General features: G+C 45.1%; 1 protein-coding gene across 2 annotated transcripts in view; it reads left to right on the forward strand.

Moving 5' to 3' along the window:
• Window positions 1-18,108, forward strand: part of KCNH1 (potassium voltage-gated channel subfamily H member 1) — a 264,356-nt gene that overhangs the window by 92,862 nt on the left and 153,386 nt on the right. For both annotated transcript variants that reach the window (XM_008145998.3, XM_008145999.3), the window contains exon 7: window positions 10,687-11,116. In XM_008145998.3, coding sequence (XP_008144220.2) covers window positions 10,687-11,116 — 430 coding nt within the window. The remainder of the gene's footprint in view (window positions 1-10,686; window positions 11,117-18,108) is intronic.

An 18,108-nucleotide genomic window follows, 5' to 3' on the forward strand; every position in this document is an offset into this window, starting at 1 on the left:
ATCTGGCATCAGTGGCTTTGCCTGGCGTGGGACTGAGAATCCGGGCAGTCTTTTAGGCCCAATCTTGTTTCACCTTTGAGGGGAAGTGATTGGAATAAAGAACTGTCCCTGGTCCTGGTTAAGTGTGGGAAACTCACATCTACAGATTCCCCATGGACCACACACAGGTGCTGCCTGGGATGCCATCCTGCCTGTCTGCAGGCCATGTTTCAAGAGCCAAGAGTATCCAATTGGCACAAATACAGCATAGTCTGAATCTAAGCTTTTTCATGGTAATAGTTTTTATGTGATGGAAGGAGCGCCATCTTTATATTCTACCACTGCTTTTGTTTCTTCTTTTTCCTTCAAAAAATTTTTTTTATTTATTTCAGAGAGAAGAAAGGAGAGGGAGAGATAGAAACATCAATGATGATAATCATTGATAGGCTGCCTCCTGCATGCCCTCTATTGGGGATTGAGCTCGAAACCCAGGCATGTGCCCTGACTGGGAATGGAACCCTGACCTCCTGGTTCATGGGTTAACGCTCAACCACTTAGCCACACCAGCAGGCTGTTTCTTCCTTTATTATCCTGCTACTTGCTATAGATGAACACAGCCTACTTGCTGCTTGTAGAGTGTTGCCCATCAGTAGATGAGTGGATAAAAAAAAAAAGCTGTGATTCATGATGGAATACTTACTATTAGGCCAATTAAAAAAAAAAGGAAATCATAACTCTTTGCAATAGCATGGATGGCTCTGGAGATTATTATGCTAAGTGAAATAAGCCAGTCAGAGGAAGACAAATACCACATGATCTCACTAATATGTGGAATCCAATGAACAAAATAAACTGACAAACAAAATAGAAACGGAGGCATGGATACATGGAACAGACTGACAGCTGTCAGAGGGGAGGGGGGTTGGGGGCCTGGATGAAAGAAGGTGAAGGAATTAAGCAAAACACATATGCATAACCCATAGACACAGACAGCAGTTAGCTTGAGGGAAAGGGGGTGTGGGTAGATGGAGGTGGGCAAGGAGGAGAAATGGAGACGGAAAGAGACTTTGCTCGGGGTGGTGGGCACCTGACGCAGTGTGCAGATGATGTTTTGTTGAGTTGTACACTTGAAACCTGTATGGTGTTGTGAGCCAATGTCACCCCAAGAAATTCAATTAAAAAAAAAAAAGAATGTGGGAGTCATCCATCTTTCTACTATTGTCAGGTTGGCTTTGGAGGAGCGAAGTGAATGTGGGACACAGGAGACTGCTTTGTGTCTGGAGCAGCCACAAAAGAGTTCAGTCTCACTGCTTGTTTTTAAAAATCTGATTGCAGTCAGCTCACAATTCATCATCCTCCATGGCTGCTTGTCCATCAGTTAATTTATAAAAAATCCACACGTTCATATAAGATGTGGAGAATTATACCAGATATCCTAGAGGATAGTTATAAGAATTAAGTGAGTTAATGCAGGTAAGACTAAGTTAGGACTGTTTGGCATGTGGCAAGGGCTTCATAAGTCATTGTTGCTATTACTTAGCGGGATGGCATTGACACCTCAGGGTCTATATTCAACTTTTCCATTAAAGTAAACTTCCAAGTGGCATGTTTGCTGTTTTAGTAATTTCTCATTTCTGTAGTCAGAGAAGTGCTAAGATCTTTTAAAGCCAGTTTAGAAATACAAATACCGAGGGGTGCATTGTGTTCTATTCATTTTCATTATTCCCGGCATCCCTGGCCTTTCTTGTTCTTATCAGCGGAGGTTGACTTTGCCCTACCCCTAGGGTCCACCTGTCCAGAAGCACAAGGCGAGTTCCTGCCCCCTTTCCTTCAGCTTACACAGCTATTTTGGTGGAAAACGCTTAATTGCTTCTTGTCAACTTTTCAGAGAGAGGGCATCCTCCCTCCTTGTTATTAATGGTCACCTGGAGGTGACTTCTTTCTGACATTTCATAATCTTTCTTTCCTTTTGACTGAGGGCAAATAATCTCTCCCTTCCATTCCTCCTTCTATCCCTCCCTCCCTCCCTTCCTCCCTCTTGTCTGGATTTTTGCAGCTGGAGGAGAACAGGCGACTACCTCTGATGTAACAGTTAGTACTTTTATGACATTAACCCTAGGTAAATGCATTTGCTCCATATCGCAGGTGAGGAAATGAGGCTCAGAGAGGTTCCTAGGGTAAGGTGACCAGACGTCCCGCTTTTGGCGGGACAGTCCCGATTTTTAACAATTTGTCCCGCGTCCCGCGGCGTTTTAAAAAAGTCCCGATTTTTGGAAAGAATGCACGACAAGCTAGGGAACAGCGGGAGAACGGAAGGGAATATACGGTTTTCGGCGGCCATGTGGCTATTTAGCCAGGATATGAGTTTTATATTATTTTTGTTAATTTTATAATGTTAAACTTTAATATAACAAATAATTGTTGAGAACTGATTATCAAGAACTGCTTATCAAAGTTCGCATTGTTGATCAGTTGTTAGATTTGGACCACCATTGTTTGGACTTAATGAACAATGGCATTTTTTGGGATTGGCAATGACGAAAACATTTTGTAACTGTCTCTCAGACGATACACATCGGACTGCGTGCTAGTAAGCTAGTTAAACAAGTGATGTCATTACAAATCAGCTATTCAGATAATTTAGGTAAGTAATTTATTTATTTCATAAATACATAAATTTTCTTGAATTTAGCAGACAGTACTCGTATTATTTATATTTTATAGTGGCGGCAAAAAGTCTAGCGCCGGCCTTGAAAGTGACACGACTTACGTTACGGCAAATTCATGACCTTTTAAACAACGACAGCAATCTACTAAAAAAAATTCACTCAAATGAGAAATATGCCAAAGAATAAAATAATACTATACATAATTTTTTATTTATTATATTTGTACTTATGTTGAAATTTTAAAAAATATATTACAATACTATTTTTGCGTTCTATGAAAATTCTTGTTGCTCCATATAGACCAAATTTTTAATCAAGAACACCGCCCTCCCCCCCCCACGCCCCCCCTCCCCCAATGGTGTCCTGCTTTACCAATGTTAAAATCTGGTCACCTTATCCTAGGGCCACAGAGCTGGTTGGAGCATGTGCCAGAGGCAGGGCCTGGCTCCAACCGACAGTTTCTTTTCCCCATGGCTTCTCTTCTCCCCAAAATTTGTGGTCCCAGAATGGCGACTATCCTTACTTCTGCCTGCTTCCAGAAAGTTTAGAAGTATATTTACCAGAAACCTCTTAAAGGAGCCGTAATTTTGCCTTAGGACATTCCTGCAGGGACTGATCCTCGGAGGGCCAGGTGGCAGTAGAGGGGAGCTCTGTGCATGACAGTTGCTTCCTGGAATGGAAGCATCTAAAATGATTAGTGGCCTCCTCACCACTCACTCACTGCTCCGGCTAAAGGAGAAATTAAATCTCTCTGTGAAGATGGGACAGAGTTAGACCAAGAGCAATATTACAGATGAAGCCCTGACCCTCCTTCTAGCTGGAAGGGGGTCCTTGTCTTAAATTTAGGAATTCCTGAAGTTATGGTCATGTTCTTTCTAGAGTATTCTGATTCCCCTGGTCTGTCTCTCCTGCCCCTTTCCCAATGCCTTGTGCACTCATCTAGTAGCCCAGACACCTGGGAGTGTCCTGGGGCTAAGCACAACCCCGGCTGCCCCAGGGACCCTGTGGTCCCTCAGAAGTGCTCCCAGTGGCTTGCCGGGCTCTTGTCCTTGCTCTGTCCCTATGGCTTTCATTTGCCCAACGCAGGAGAGCTAGTCCTGGGCACCAAAACTTCGCACCTTCCCCCATTCTCACAGGTATAACCCAGGTGTCTGCGTTTTGCTAGGGAACCTTTCACACATCCAAACCAGCTCCAACCTGGTGCAGGCCTCAAGGCCACACCACGAATTCCTGGTACTTGCCTGGTCAGGAGGCTACCCTTGTGGGCAATTCTTTATAGTTTCTAGGGACTTCTACCTTCTTAGTTGAAGCCTGGTTTGGGGTGAGGATGAGACTGAAGTGGATTATGTTTGGGGAAGGAGGGAGTGTGTCTTTTAAAGCCAAATTAGATTGCATAGGGAAAGATCTGTGTCTCTCTTGTTCGTTAACTAGAGAGCGTTACCACAGGTCGGGAGGCCCCGGTTGTGTTCTCAAAGTTGAGGTGATGCTTTTACAATGTCAGCAGTGGTTCCGATCTGGAGCTCTGGCCAGGCAGTGATAAGTGGGCCCCGATGCCCTAGCCAGGCCCCAGTACTGAACGCTCCTACAGACACCCGCGTGAAAGCCATTGCGGTTTTTAGCTCCACTAGACCCTGTCATGCTCTTGTCTCTGAGAATTTAATGAAATTAGCCTAAAGCAAATGAAGGGCATGGCTCAGGCTACATCAGTGTCAGAGCTGCAGGCGCAAGATGACTCCCGTGCTTCCTTCAATCTGAGGCGCAGTTCCCTCAGGCTACGCGGACTCCTTTCACTTCCCTGGAAGAAGACAACCTGAGGTTAGGGTTCTGAGAAAGACAGAGACATGGCAGGATAAAACCAGGTTCTCTCTTCTGTATCCTTTGGTTTTTATTTGGCCAATGATACAATTTCCTTTCCAGCGCCTCTAGGAAGCAAAAGAGCCTGATGGTATATTATCCCAACCAAAGACAGTTTATTTCATGGTTGGAATTGTAAACCAAAAAGAAAGTGGATGGTTTTAAGCACTATGTCTAAACTTCCTTCAATGATGATCTCTACAGAGACTGCAGATGTGCCTTTTGGATATATTATTAGACAAATGGAAGTTTGCAAGCTATCCCTCATACTCGGCAACCACATCCTTTCCCTGAATATGGTCAACAGACCTGTTAAATGAACTAGAAAAGAATTCCCTTTATGCACAGCCACAGGCCTTGTGCTAAGTCAGACTTTATAGTGGCAGCTCAGTTGTGTTTTGCCTCTGCATTGCAGCCATCTGCAGGCTGTGTGTTTTTCTGTGGCCTGATTGTAGGTAAGGGGAGGGCAGGCGACTGCATTTTCCTTGTTTTCTATCACTGGTAGCTCTTGGGTATGTCTTCCTGTACTAAGTTTTCAGGAAATGATTGCTGAATTGAATTAAACAAGCCTAAAGTAAAATCTTAAAGCAACAGAAGGGCAGTGTGGCTCAGTTGGTTGGAGCGTCATCTCATGCACTCAAGGGTTGCCGGTTTGATTCCCAGTCAGGCACGTATGGGAAGCAACTGATCGATGTTTCCCTCTCACATTGATGTTTCTTTCTTTCTTTCTCTCTCTCTCTCTCCTTTCCTCTCTCTTTCTAAACTCAATCTTTAAAAAAAAATACTTATCAGCTAAGAAGAGAAAAGAAAATTACATTTAAGCTTCAGTGAGCAGCTGTCAATAAGATCTAGTTAGCCAGTTTATTCCATTGTGCAGTTGAAATGGATCTGCAGTTCTCAGGGTGGTGGGGCCAGCATGGAACATTTATTCTTGAAGTCATCTCTGTTTCAAAGGCAACAGGCAAACCAAGCTCTGTTAACAAAGTATTAAATTCTTATAACAGAACACTGGATTTCCTATTGTCTCGTCTTCTCCGTGTGAGTCAGTCTCAGAGGGAAGTATGTGAAGGAGGCCTTTAGCTGGAGGAGGATGCAGGAGAAGAGTAATCGTGAGCAATGTGAGGCTGAAAGTCATTAAAAACACAAAGTTTACCTGCAGAATTTGCTATGGATGCCATCATGTCACCCACAGACCTGGAAGCCTGGAGGAACTATTCAAGGACCTGAAAGACCCAGCAGTTCTTTTAAATAACACATTGTCTCCAGCCTGTGACAGTTGTCATTTCCATGCCTATAGCACACACACAAAAAAGAGCAGAAATTGTTGAATCTGGCTAGTTGAGAAAGCAAGATACAACCCAAGTTAACGGAATGATTTGTTTAGTCTGGATGAATAGGTAACACTCGGTAATTCTCACACAATGATTCTGATCATTACCAAATGTCCTTTCAATTTGAATTGATTCAGTATCACAACAGCTGAGGTTATTTAGATGCAGAAGGCTTCCTTCCAGTCATAGTTGTTGGCCTTCCAGTGAGGAGCTCCCCAGCACAGGTTCTTACCATCCCTTCGTCTGTGTTGACTCCACTTGAAATTCTTGGTTCTTCATAATTTTAATGTTGTCATAAAAAACACCCTGGAACCATTTGGAATGTGAGAGAGGTTTTTGGATACAAGAAGTCCCTGGGAAAATGTGATTCTCTACCATACGAAGCTATCGTGTTTTTATACTAAAATAAATAAAAGCACTTTGGAGAATTCTGTTTTATTTATTGCATATACTGAACTTCAGGCAGTTAAGAAAAACACACACAAATGAAGGGCTTGAAATGCTTTTAAACAGCTGGAATTCCAGCTGTTAGTGCACTAAGAGAGAACTTATGCAATACCGTGTAATAGAATATCAGTGTGCACACAGATAAATAACGCAATGAGGGCGTGCATGTTTTATGTTGTTCCAAAGGCTCCTTAAAATTATAAAAAAAATTCCCTAATAATCCAAACTCTTTAATTCCGTTTAGAAAATATTTGAGATCCTTTCTAAGAAGGTTCTGGCTTTCGACCCTGTGTATTTCCTAGGGCTGCCATGACATATTACCACAAAGTGGGTGACTTAATACAACAGAAATTTATTCTGTCGTAGATCTGGAGGCTGTGTGTTCTGAAATCAAGGTGTCAGTAAAGCCATGCACCCTCTGAAGGCTCTGGGAGAGAATCTGTTCCATGCCTTCCTCTTGGCTTCCGGTGTGGCCCGTAACCCTTGGCATTCCCTGGCTTGAATCACATCACTCCAGTTGCTGCATTGGGAATCACATGGGCTCTCTCTCTCTCTCTCTCTCTCTCTCTCTCTCTCTCTCTCTCTTCTCTTCTTCACCTCTTATAGAAACACCAGTCACACTGAATTAAGGACCTTTTATATTACCTCATCTTAACTAACTATACCTGCAACGACCCTATTTCCAAATTAGGCCACATTCTGAGGTTCTGGAAAAGACATGAATTTGGCGGGATACTGTTCAACCCAATAGGAGGCATCTAAAATGAATACCAAGTAGCTTTGGTCTTCAGGAATGTGTAGTTCCTGATGTACGTGGGGAAACGGCTGCAGGAAACTATAAGGCAAAGCAATGTGTTCAAGTGGTAATGGATAGATTACCACTTGGAGGACATTTGGAGGACTGAGTGATTGGTTGGGATTACAGGGTAGTCATGGAGGGCTTTAGGATGGAGGTAGTGGCAGACCTGAAGGACAAATAGTATTGTGGCAGCAGGCCCGAATGATAACTAGTTACCAATTGGTAGAAATGGTGAAGCTGGGCATTCTGGGCGGAGGGACCCACTTGAGCAGACTAAGAGATGCAAATGTGCATCCGCTGTGTGGGATGCTTGAGACTGGCATGTGTGGCTAGAGAATAGCGTGACCTTTAGGTAGTGATTGCATGTGTTGTTGTGGCCGTTGGGAAGGGATGCAGAAGGGAGAAGAGATGAAGTACAGATGGAGCAGAAGGGAGGTAAGAAAGGTGATGGGAGCCCAGTCGTTCATATCCATAAATGACTGTCACAGAATGAGATCTTCGAGGTGGCAGTTAAGGGGAGAGTTCAAGGAGAGGTGGGAAGACTAGTCTGAAATGGCGCTCGAAGAGACCTTGCTGGACTCAGAGGAGCTGGACTTCTCTGTCCCTCTCAGCTCTCAAGTTCTGTGATTCTTAGGAGAAATATCTTTTCACTGATCACATCACGCCTCTCACACCAGTTATTCTGCTTCTGCTTCCTCCCTCCTTTCTTTCTATGGAGCATCTTCCATGGGCCAGGCACTGAAGAGACAATAGTGAGTGAGAAGACAAGGACAGCATCATTATCATCTCTTCCCCGTAGCATTAGCACAGGGGTACATAGTAGGTTTTCCGTCAGTGTTGCTCTGAATTGAGTATGAGTGAGGGAAAATGACTAGGCCGTTTTGCCCTAGGTAGTAAGTTCTGCTATAGAGTGGAGCTGCTTTGAAAGATGACTTCAGGAACCTCCTTATGAGGAGGTGGCAAGTAGGTGGATGCTTACATGTGTTTGATTTCTGAGTCATCAAAAAGGCTCCTTTGCCTCCCAAAATATCTTCTTCATCCAGGCTGTTGGTACTTTTAATTCCATTATTGGAAGTTCGTTTTCCTCTGTTAAAATGCAGATGCCCTGTGGAGAGATGTTATCCATCTATCCTCATCAGTCTCTTGCATCTTAATAGGAGGGATTTTGTTCGTTTTTTCTGCATAGCAGGTTTGGGAAAAGCTCATGGAGGGAAAAGGGGACACAGGGAGGAGGAGTACTGGACATGCCAAAGGTAAATTTTGTCAAGGTTGGCAGTTTGGATGACTTGACCATTGGCTTAGAAAAAAATCCATTATTATCCATTTGCTGGTATATGTTGGACAGGACATGATTTTTTTCTGTTGTAGTTTTTACGGCTACAAAACTGTTTTTATTTGTTTTGTTTTTTTTTAAAAGGGCAATAAATCCCATCTCCACCACCCTCATCTCAACAAAAATAATGTATGTGGCAACCTGATCCTGTGTTCTTTCTCGACAAGGCTATGCTGCCTATGGTTTGTGTGCTCGCAGCCAGGGAAGGCTAATGATATAGATGCTGTAACAAATATCCCCCAAAGTTTCAGTAGCTCATTTTAGAGGCTTCTTTTTTCATTTACATAACAATATGACTCAATTGGCCGGGAGAGGGACTTCCACATTGTCTTTTAGGGACCCAGGCTCCTTCCTTGCTGTACATTCACCCTCTTCAGTCATGGCCTACAGGTCACACTAGTGTCCTCTAGAAAGCATGTGGGGGCGGGGGGCGGGGGGGGGAGGGGGGGAGAGAAAGCATGCAGAGAAAGCACACTGACTTTTAGCTGCCTTGGCCTGGAGGTGAAGGTGACACATATTTCACCTCACATCATGTTGGTGAGAGCTAGTCCTGAGACCCACCCAGCTGGAAAAAGGCTGGGAAATGCAGTTTAGTTGTGTGCCCAGAAAGAGGATGTAGTCCTGGTAAGACTCCAAAATCATTTACACATTTTTGTCAGAAATCATTGACACATTAACCTTCTGTCTGTGACATCACCTGAGCCTGGGGCTTGTCCTTAGGGGAACAAGAGAGAAGAGCAATGGCCTGGGATCTGTCCGGTGTTTAGAATAGTGAGAAGCCACTCTCTCTGCTTGGGGAAGGGCCTCAACCTGCAGGTGGATTTTTGCTATGTCAGGGAGACGGAAGTCTTGATTCAAAGTTCTTATTTTGTTTGCTTATTTGCTTTTTAGTGGAAGTAGGAAAATTTAATGGAAATCTACCTTGAAATCCGTTTTGAGGTTTGGAGTGGCGTAGCTTCTGTAATATATTTCGGTTCCCTTTGGAGATAAGAGTAGATTAGTGTTTAGAGATTTGGAGATCCTCTAGTCCAGTGGCCGCCAATTGGTGTGGTCGGCAGACCACTGGTGGTCTGTGAGGTCCAAAAGGTTGGTGACCGCTGGTTTAGGGAAACCTTTGAAGCAGTGGTCGCCAACCGGTGGTCCGTGGACCACTGTTGGTCCGTGAGGTCTGAAAGGTTGGCGGCCGCTGTAAGTCCACCTCCCTCATTATCTAGACAAGGGAACTGAGAGGTAATTGAATTGTCCAGATTCACTTAGCAAGTTAGTGGTTTACGTGGGTCTCAGACCCCATTTTCCAGATTTCTACTCTGGTGTTTTTTCCACTACCACAGTGCTAGTCCCTAGAGAACTGTTCAGAGACTAGGCCTGTGTTGGTGGGACCATCGGACACCAACTAGAAAGGGGGAAGCTTGACCAGGTGCAATCAGAGGGTTCCTTTTAACTGAGATTCCTGGATGGATTATGTTTAAATACATGATGTCCGGTTGTATAATCCCTGGCTGACAGATGTGATGTTACCTTCCAATAATTTGTAACTTTTCTGAGAAAACAGAATCTCAGTTCTTCTCAGCTGTTTCTTTGTTTTTAAAATATATTTTTCTAATTATAAAAGTAATAAAAATGTTAGTCATAGAAATTAAGTAAATATATACAAGTGTAACAAAAATATGTACAAATATAATAAAAAATTGCCTGTAATTCCCTAACTTGACAATGCCGCGATAACCACTGATAATGTAAAACAGATGTTTTACATCTTTCCATGTGTGTTTTCTGATCATTTTTCAAAACGTAAATATTTGTATACTTATGCACAATATAATTAGAATGAAAGGTTATACAATATGAAATACAAGCTAAGCAATTCTTAAAATATTTCATATTTAATATTAAAATTGTTTTAAAATAACTCATGACATGGAAAAATGCTCATATGTATTTCTGTGTGTCTGCATAATATAATTAAATTAAAATTCTATTTTTATTTAGCTTGGTTTTTTTATTTGATTTTTTAATGGAAGTAGGAAAAAAGCCAATGGAAACCTCCCATAATACACCTTGGGATAAAATTCTAATTTCATTGTGAATAAGTACACGGATATATATGAGCAGTTTGCCATATCATGACATATGTTAAAACGATTTTTTAAGGCTTGCATGATGTTGCATCTTATGGAAATGCCGAAGGAACAGGCTGGCGGGGAGGAGGGAAGGCGAAGTGGGGGAACAGTCTTTTTGGTTCTTGGCCCTGACTCTGTGTCGCTCTTCTCCCAGGGCATCAGCAGCCTGTTCAGCTCTCTGAAAGTCGTCCGGCTGCTCCGTCTGGGCCGAGTGGCCCGGAAGCTGGACCACTACATTGAGTACGGAGCCGCTGTGCTGGTCCTGCTGGTGTGTGTGTTCGGGCTGGCTGCTCACTGGATGGCCTGCATTTGGTACAGCATCGGGGACTACGAGATCTTCGACGAGGATACCAAGACCATCCGCAACAACAGCTGGCTCTACCAGCTGGCCATGGACATCGGCACCCCTTACCAGTTTAACGGGTCTGGCTCAGGGAAATGGGAAGGTGGTCCCAGCAAGAACTCTGTCTACATCTCCTCGCTGTATTTCACCATGACCAGCCTCACCAGCGTGGGCTTCGGAAACATCGCCCCGTCCACAGACATCGAGAAGATCTTTGCAGTGGCCATCATGATGATTGGCTGTGAGTACCACAGTGCCTGGGGCTGGGGCAGCGGGAATACTGTTTGGTCATCCCTTCTGATAGCTGGAAATAGGGCAATGGCTACAGAGCCAGGAGGACCAGGGCTGTAATAACTTAAAAGAAGGAAGATACATGGTTTTGTTTTTTTTTTTAAAAGACTAGCTTTATAGTTTTCCCGACAATTAAAAAAGTACATGTTTTACTGCAAAGAAATTTAGAAAATACTAAGGAAGCACAAAATAGAAAAAGAAAGGCCGTCCAGGTACTTCTCAGAGATGGCTATCATTACCATTTGGTCTCTCCCTTACAGATTATTTTCCGTCCTCATCTGAACACATAGAGATAGGTTTTTTGTAAAGTTACAATGACCTAAATGCCACACATATAATTTGGCAAACTGCTTGTTGGTAGAAGAGTGAATTGTGGAAGTCTTTCCAGGTCAATGTAAGCATAGCTCGAGGTCTGCACTGTTCAGTAAGAGGAAGTAGGAAAAGAGAACGGGAACTATCTCATTCATTATCTTTCACGGTGATTACACATGGAAACAACAATAGTTTTGAAGTAGTGGGTTAAATAAAAGATTCTATTACAATTTCATAATTCTTTTTTGCTTTTTAAATGTGGCTCCTAGGAAAGTTTGGAATCTAATTTCAATTGGACAGTGCTGATCTAGATCAATATTGGTGATGTTTGCTTGATGGTTAAGAAATGTCCCAAATCCAAACAAAACCCCCAAAAAGCCCCCAAACAAAGGAAAACGTGAAAAAAGGCTCTTGTTCAATTGAGAGGTAAAGGGTTAGGGGATGAACTTGGTTGGACTGAAAAGCAAAAACAAGCCTAGTTCTTGAGGAAGGTACTTCCATCTCAATAACTTACCCATTGACCACTGCGTAGCGGTTGCTCTCACCAATTCTGGAAATAGCCTTCGGCTGGGCACAATGGGCCACCTCCACTAAAGGGACTCCCAAGGGAGGAGTGGACCGAACAGCCTGGGGAAAGCACATGGACTTGAGTGGCTGGGACTCGTGGTGAAGCTGCCAAGAGCACCAAGTGCACGTCAGTGACAAATCGTGACGTGGGAGAGGACAGTCCTCCCATGAAGCATCAGTTTGGGTAGTAGTCTGGCCGCACGTGATGAAGCTGGAGTCTGGTTCCAGCGGGCAGAAACCCCGTGGCTGGATGTCGTCCTCAGGGTGGAGGTGATGCATTACTTGTTCTTCCGACCAGGGAATGCTAAGACCAGGGAAACCCGAGGCTTCCGTTTCTCTTGCTCTGTCCAGCTCACACCAGAGATTCAGGGCCCCCTTCTGCAAGTGGGTTGCAGCCCCCTCCTATTTTGCAACCGCCTCATCACGTCTGATGCAGTCCTTTCCTAAACCTCCTCGCGCACAGAGCTCGCCTCTGAGCGTGTACTGCATGTGTCTGAGGGGTAATTGATTCATGGGAAGTGTTTGCCCAGGGAGCTTTGGGGTTTGCTTCTTACTTTAAAATGGGTTTTAATAGAGATGATTGCCTGACCACGGGAGGCAGCGTTACGTGTCTGTGGGTAGCTAATTGCTGAAGCTTAATTACAACTCGAGATGCTTCCTCATGTTGTGTAAAAGAATTTAAGACCTTTGCTCTTCTAGAATGATCCGCCTTGGAAGCCCAGTTTTCTAGGCAGTGCCTGCAGCAGTTTTGTGAGTTTGCGGCACCAGACACAGCGCGCTCGGGCACAGTTTCTGTCTGTTAGAGGGGAGATGAGACCCTGTAAATCAAAACACCTCATTATATCCGTTACAGAAAAGCCGTGAAGAGTGGTCAGTCAGAAAATGGGCCCCGTTTCACGGACTCTCCAGGGGCTTTCAAATCTGAGGAGACATCCTTGCAAACTTTTACCTGGAAGAAAAGAAGAAAGAAAACAGTTCTGGTGGCATATAATAATGATAAGCAGTCTGTTTTCCCCAAACCATTCTTCTGTGGAGAGCATCATTTCCTGGGTATGGTCTCCAAGGAAAACCTCCAACAGCGATTAACACCTCTTTTCTCTCCCACCTTCTCAGAGCTGGATGATGCTTCCATTTCGTGAAATAAAGTGTAATACACAGTCTGCAGCCTAGAATGGTGTTCAGGTCGGCAAGTCTATTTAACAGGAACACCATTTCCCAAACAGTCATTGGTTAGTCACTATGCTAAGTGCTCTACACACACTCTCTCCTACTCACGGAAATTCTGTGCCTGCGAGATGATCATATTCATCTGATGAGGAATGGAAGCTCCGAGACGTTAAGTCACTTTCCCAGGATCGTGGGGCTGGTAAGCAGGAGAGACAGGGTTTGGACCCAGGCCTCCCTGAATTAGTGGCAGGGCTCCTCCTATGGACGCACCTGCACAGGTGAGGTCTGAGAACAGCGTCCACCACCTTCTCCAGCTGGTAGACCAACACTTTGAAAATTCCCTCCGTGAACTTGAGCAAGCTAGCAGTTCTGCACTGGAAACCTTTTGTGCGCTTGTTTATTGTTGTTTTAATTGAAGAACAAGCTTTTGGTACAGACCCAGGGGGACCAGGTGTTGTGGAAACCAGCCATTTTTCAGCAGCCTGTCACGGTTACAGCTGTTCCACTTTCCGTGGGACATGTCTGACAAATTCTCCTACCAACAGCAAGGTTATTGCACTCTGTGCAACGCGGTGGCGATCACCCTTGTAAACTCACATTCCAGGCAGTCTTTGTTGGGAACCAGGGCTGGTGTCTTGTTAGATTGGTGGGGTCCTCTCTTATCTTGCCTTGCCTGTGCGTGGACGTGTGCACACCTACCTCCTGACTGCATGGCTCATGGGACTGGACTGACCCCAGAATTGGCACCCCTGGCGACAGGGAGCATTGACCGCACCTGCATTTATGCCGATGTGTCAGTGCTTCTCTGTCCCCAGTAACTCCGGCCGTCAGGCCCCCATTTCTTAAGGGGTATAGAGAGACACAAAGCCCTTTGAAGTACTGGTTACGTTGTGATTCCTCCCCCCCCGCCCCTTTTGCACTGAATTGTACATGCGTTGGTAGTATTATTCCTTGCCTATTCTGTTGCAGTGTATTAGCCATAATGTAGATTATTCAGAAGCCTTGTGTTGCTTCTCCTCTGCTCTCTGGCACTGAATATCTCATTATAACTTGGCGAATTCCCCAGAGGATGCCAGGAAGCAGGAAAAACTAAGTATTTTCCATCTTGCCTACCTTTCTCAGTTCTGATAAAAGAAAATTGCAATAGGAAGAAGTGAAAACTGTTGGCTAAAATGAGTGTTTGTGACTCGCTGTGGTGTAGGCAATCTATAGTGTCTCCAGCTGCCTGGTTCTCTGTCTGACTTCCATTCTAGGGTCTTGTCCTGGGCTAGAGGCAAGCCAGCCCCTGCCTGATCTCCCTGCCCTCTTGTGGGTCTCCAGGGGTCTCCCGCCAGGCCTCACCCCAAGTGGACTCTTCATGCCTTTAGCACACTTCCTGTGTTGGTGACGCTGAGTGAAGCACATGCCACTCTGGCCCTCTGTGTGACACGGGGGAGAGGATGCCCCCCTTTCGACAGGCACATGCATCAGCAGGTATGTGCCTCCTGAATTAGGGCTGGTCTGGCTGCTCTGCCATCATCAGACATGCAGGCTTCTCTTATCCCTTCAGCACGCAACTTCCACATCAGGAGCCAGGAAGGCTGGTCCAGCTTCCGCCATATGTTCTTTTTTTTCCAGAAAGAAGGGAAGGGGAAGGCGAGCTGAACTCTGAGAACAAGGCTAGGAAATTGCCATATTACCTCTGTAAGTGCCTCTCCGACAGACCCCTCGTGTGTGCTAAGGATTTGGAGACGACCGCTGTGGGTGGCACTCTCAGGGAGTCTGCGCTCTGATGGTGATGGGGCTGTGGGAAGGACAGACAGGGCCTGTCACCTACCCACCAGTGACTGAGGTCTGGAGATGGAGCCCTCACTGTGGGCTGAGCCTGCCCCGGCCTCTGGGGGATCCCTTCAAGAAGAAGGGTCTGTCAGCGGGGAGAGTTCCTGCATCTGGGAGGTCTCGTCTCAGGCGAGGGACATGATCCTGCCTTCGGGATCTCTCCAGGGAGAATGTCATGGTGGAGAAATTTCCATTTTTTTTTTTTTTATAAACATGCTTTGCACTTTTCTGATTCTCTCCTCATAATGTCATTGCTGTCATCCTGTCATTGGAATTAACTCACATTCATTTCCTTTCTCTCTGACAATGGCAGAGGGTCTAGACATTGTATTCCTATTCAGGTCCCACCCTAAACCTAAGCATTTGTCTCCTCCCTCAGCTCCCCATGACACTTGCCTCTTTGAATTCATTTTTCCTTCCAACCTCAATTCCTTCAAATCAGAGCAGAATGTCAGTGCTGACGGATCTTTGGGAGCATCTGTTTAGTCCAGAGGAGGCCTCCTCTCGCTCTTCTGCTGGGCCAGATCTCATCCTTCTCTGGGCTTCAGTCAATCTCCCCCACCCACCCTAGGCCTGAGAGCTCCCAGCGAGTCAGTGGGCTCACTCCTGGTGGTTTCCTTATATCACCTTCTCTCCTGGGGGGGGAGGGACGCTAGTGACCTGCACCCCAGGGCCTTTGACCCCCTCATTCACCCACTTGCACTATGCTTTGTGGTTTCCCTTCAGCTTAGATTATTTGCAGGCCAATCTGAACTTTTCTCTGCCTCCTTCCTGATCTTACTTAAATATTTCTTATTTCTATTCATCTCGCCTTTGCTAAATATGCCTTTTTGTATTCTATACCAATATACTGTTTTTTTCAAAAATGACATGGGGCACATCTCCCAGGAGGCTGTAAAGATACCCTTAGGAGACTTTAGCCATATGGTAGCAGCTTACTAAATATTTCTGGGCTTGTTGAAGCTGAACAATTGAGATGGATCTGGAGTTTTGGAATTGGCCTGCAGTGTTATTGGCCAAGCCTCTTTATTAGATAGGATATGTGTTTTCTGCTGCTGGACAGGGACAGAGCATCAACAGGTATGTGCCTCCTGAATTAGGGTTCGTCTGGCTGCTCTGCCATCATCAGAGATGCAGGCTTCTCTTTTTCCCTTCAGCACACAACTTCCATATCAGGAGCCAGGATGGCTGGTCCAGCTTCCGCCATGTGTTCTTTTTCCAGAAAGAAGGGAAAGGGAAGGCGAGCTGAACTCTGAAAACAAGGCTAGGAGATTGCCATATTACCTCTGTTCACATCACATTGGCTGGAACTTGGTACCCTGGCAACACCTAGCTGCAGAGGATACTGGGAAATGTAGTCTTTATTCTGGGTGGTCATGTGCTCAGTGATATGGACAAGAAGAAGAGCTGGTGTGGGGGCTGCCTTTGTGTCTGTCTGCCTCGGCTTTCCTCCCTCTCCTCATTTCCCTTGATAGCAGCAAACATTCGCCCTCCATGGCAGGGAAATCCCGGTGGGGGCTTCACTCCTGAATTCCTGGCTGAGAGACTTTGTTTCAAGTCCTAGGTCTGCGCTGTGCTTTGGCTTGTGTGTACCCTTTAATTTCTGTGGTTTGGGGGTACGAAGCTCCTGACAATCTCACTTCACAGAAGTAAGACTAAATGAGATAATGATGTATGATAGCTCTCTGAAGAAAACGGAAAGTCCGACATCCAATTGTCGTGATTTTATTGTTGTTGTTAATAACAGCAATTGTTTCTTGCTCTTCCCAGTTCATTTTTGTCTTCCCTGTTCTTAGGAGAAAGAAAATAATAATTGCACGAGAATGCTGTTTAATTTCATTTTGGGTTTCTGTTTATTTTGGGAAATGGGGCAATGTCCAGAATGCTATGGGAGAAATAACTATTCATTTCTCATTTATTCTTAGAGGGTTTTTTTCTAGCCAGCAAACAAGTTTATTTTTCTCTAGAATCTGATTTTTTTTTTTTTAAAGTCCTGCTGTAGCTGGTTTGGCTCAGTGGATAGAGCGTTGGCCTGCTGGTTAAAGGGTCCCGGGTTCGATTCCAGTCAAGGGCACGTACCTTGACTGCAGGCTCGATCCCCAGTAGGGGGCATGCAGGAGGCAGCTGATCAATGATTCTCATCATTGATGATTCTATCTCTCTCTCCCTCGCCCTTCCTCTCTGAAATAAATTTTATATATATAAAGTCCTGCTTGCCACTGCGCACCCCACCACCATCTTTGACACAGCCTCTGTCTTGTACATCCCCTTCTCCCCTCCTCCAGAAACTATCTCTGGTTACTTCCCTCCTGGTTCTCAATCCTTTGTACTCTTAAGGCTGACGGACCCTGCTTTATGTTTATTTACTCGCCCTTAGACATTATATGGCTCTATAATCAGTCTTATGACTTCATAGTTCTCTTTCCTGCCTCGTGTGTATTTTGCCTAGCTCCAGTGAAACTCTAGGCTTCCGGAGACCAGGCTATGGGTCTCCCTGCTTTTCTCTCCTTTGTGTCCGGCACACTCTGTCGGATCCTGAAAAAGAGCCTGAGCTTTGGGGCCGGGCAGCTCTGGCTTGCACGCCCACCTCTACTCACCTCTACTCTTGATTAGTGCTTTGACTTCTGGCAGTTCCCTCAACTGCAAATGGAGATGGATACCAGGCCCCCGACTAAGTGTTGGGGATGAAAAAATAAACTGAGGCAGAGTACCCAGCACAGAGCTTCCCATGGGTGTTCAGACAGTGGTCGCCTCGCCCTGCTCCTCCATCCCCTCTTACCGCCTACTTCTAGGACTCATCAAACAATGCTGTCTCTCAGCCATTTGTTAGTCCTTTGGGTGTGCTTGACTTTCAGAGCTTTTGAGCTTGCATAAAACATCAGGTACATCGCAGTATTTAATGTACAGGTCATGAAATATACGTATGTCTGGATGTGAATTTCCCTAGATACAAAGCTTTAAGAAAAGGCCTGGCTGCGAAGCAAATTAGGAGAAGCTATTAAAGGAAGAGAAAGTCATTTTGTGTGCTCAGGGAGACCTCCAGGCATAGCTGTCCAGGCCTTTCTGGCAGGATCTTCC

This window comes from Eptesicus fuscus, chromosome 22 (genome assembly GCF_027574615.1).
Source record: "Eptesicus fuscus isolate TK198812 chromosome 22, DD_ASM_mEF_20220401, whole genome shotgun sequence".
NCBI lineage: Eukaryota > Metazoa > Chordata > Mammalia > Chiroptera > Vespertilionidae > Eptesicus > Eptesicus fuscus.